Source organism: Egretta garzetta, unplaced genomic scaffold, assembly GCF_000687185.1.
Source record: "Egretta garzetta isolate BGI_Z169 unplaced genomic scaffold, ASM68718v1 scaffold1361, whole genome shotgun sequence".
NCBI classification, from domain to species: domain Eukaryota; kingdom Metazoa; phylum Chordata; class Aves; order Pelecaniformes; family Ardeidae; genus Egretta; species Egretta garzetta.
In genome coordinates, this window is record NW_009258692.1 from 29,852 (window position 1) to 30,141 (window position 290).

The 290-nt window shown below is 63.8% G+C and overlaps 1 protein-coding gene across 1 annotated transcript in view; it reads right to left on the reverse strand.

Annotated features, from left to right (window-relative positions):
• DEDD (death effector domain containing) overlaps window positions 1–290 on the reverse strand; it is an 11,340-nt gene that overhangs the window by 1,286 nt on the left and 9,764 nt on the right. The window contains exon 4 of the mRNA XM_035888744.1: window positions 6–289. Within this exon, the coding sequence (XP_035744637.1) occupies window positions 6–289 (284 nt within the window). The remainder of the gene's footprint in view (window positions 1–5; window position 290) is intronic.

Sequence of the window (290 nt, forward strand, 5' to 3'; positions counted from 1 at the left end):
CCAGCCAGAGGTGAGTCCCCGCGCTGCCAGTGGGAGCAGACAAGGCCAAAGCAGGACAGTCCCAACGAATTCCCACAGACTGGATCCCCACAGACTGGATCCCCACAGACCGAACCCCAAGGTCTGGCAGCGGGCACTGGCACCCACCTGATTTGTGGGGGTGGCCAAGCCTGTGCTCCGCCTCGCCATGAGCTCGGGGCGTCACGTAGCGAATGGACGTCTCCTCCAGGTACTTGTCCACCAGGTCCGGACACACTGGAAGAGAGAGGGGACACAGGGCTGTCAGGGGG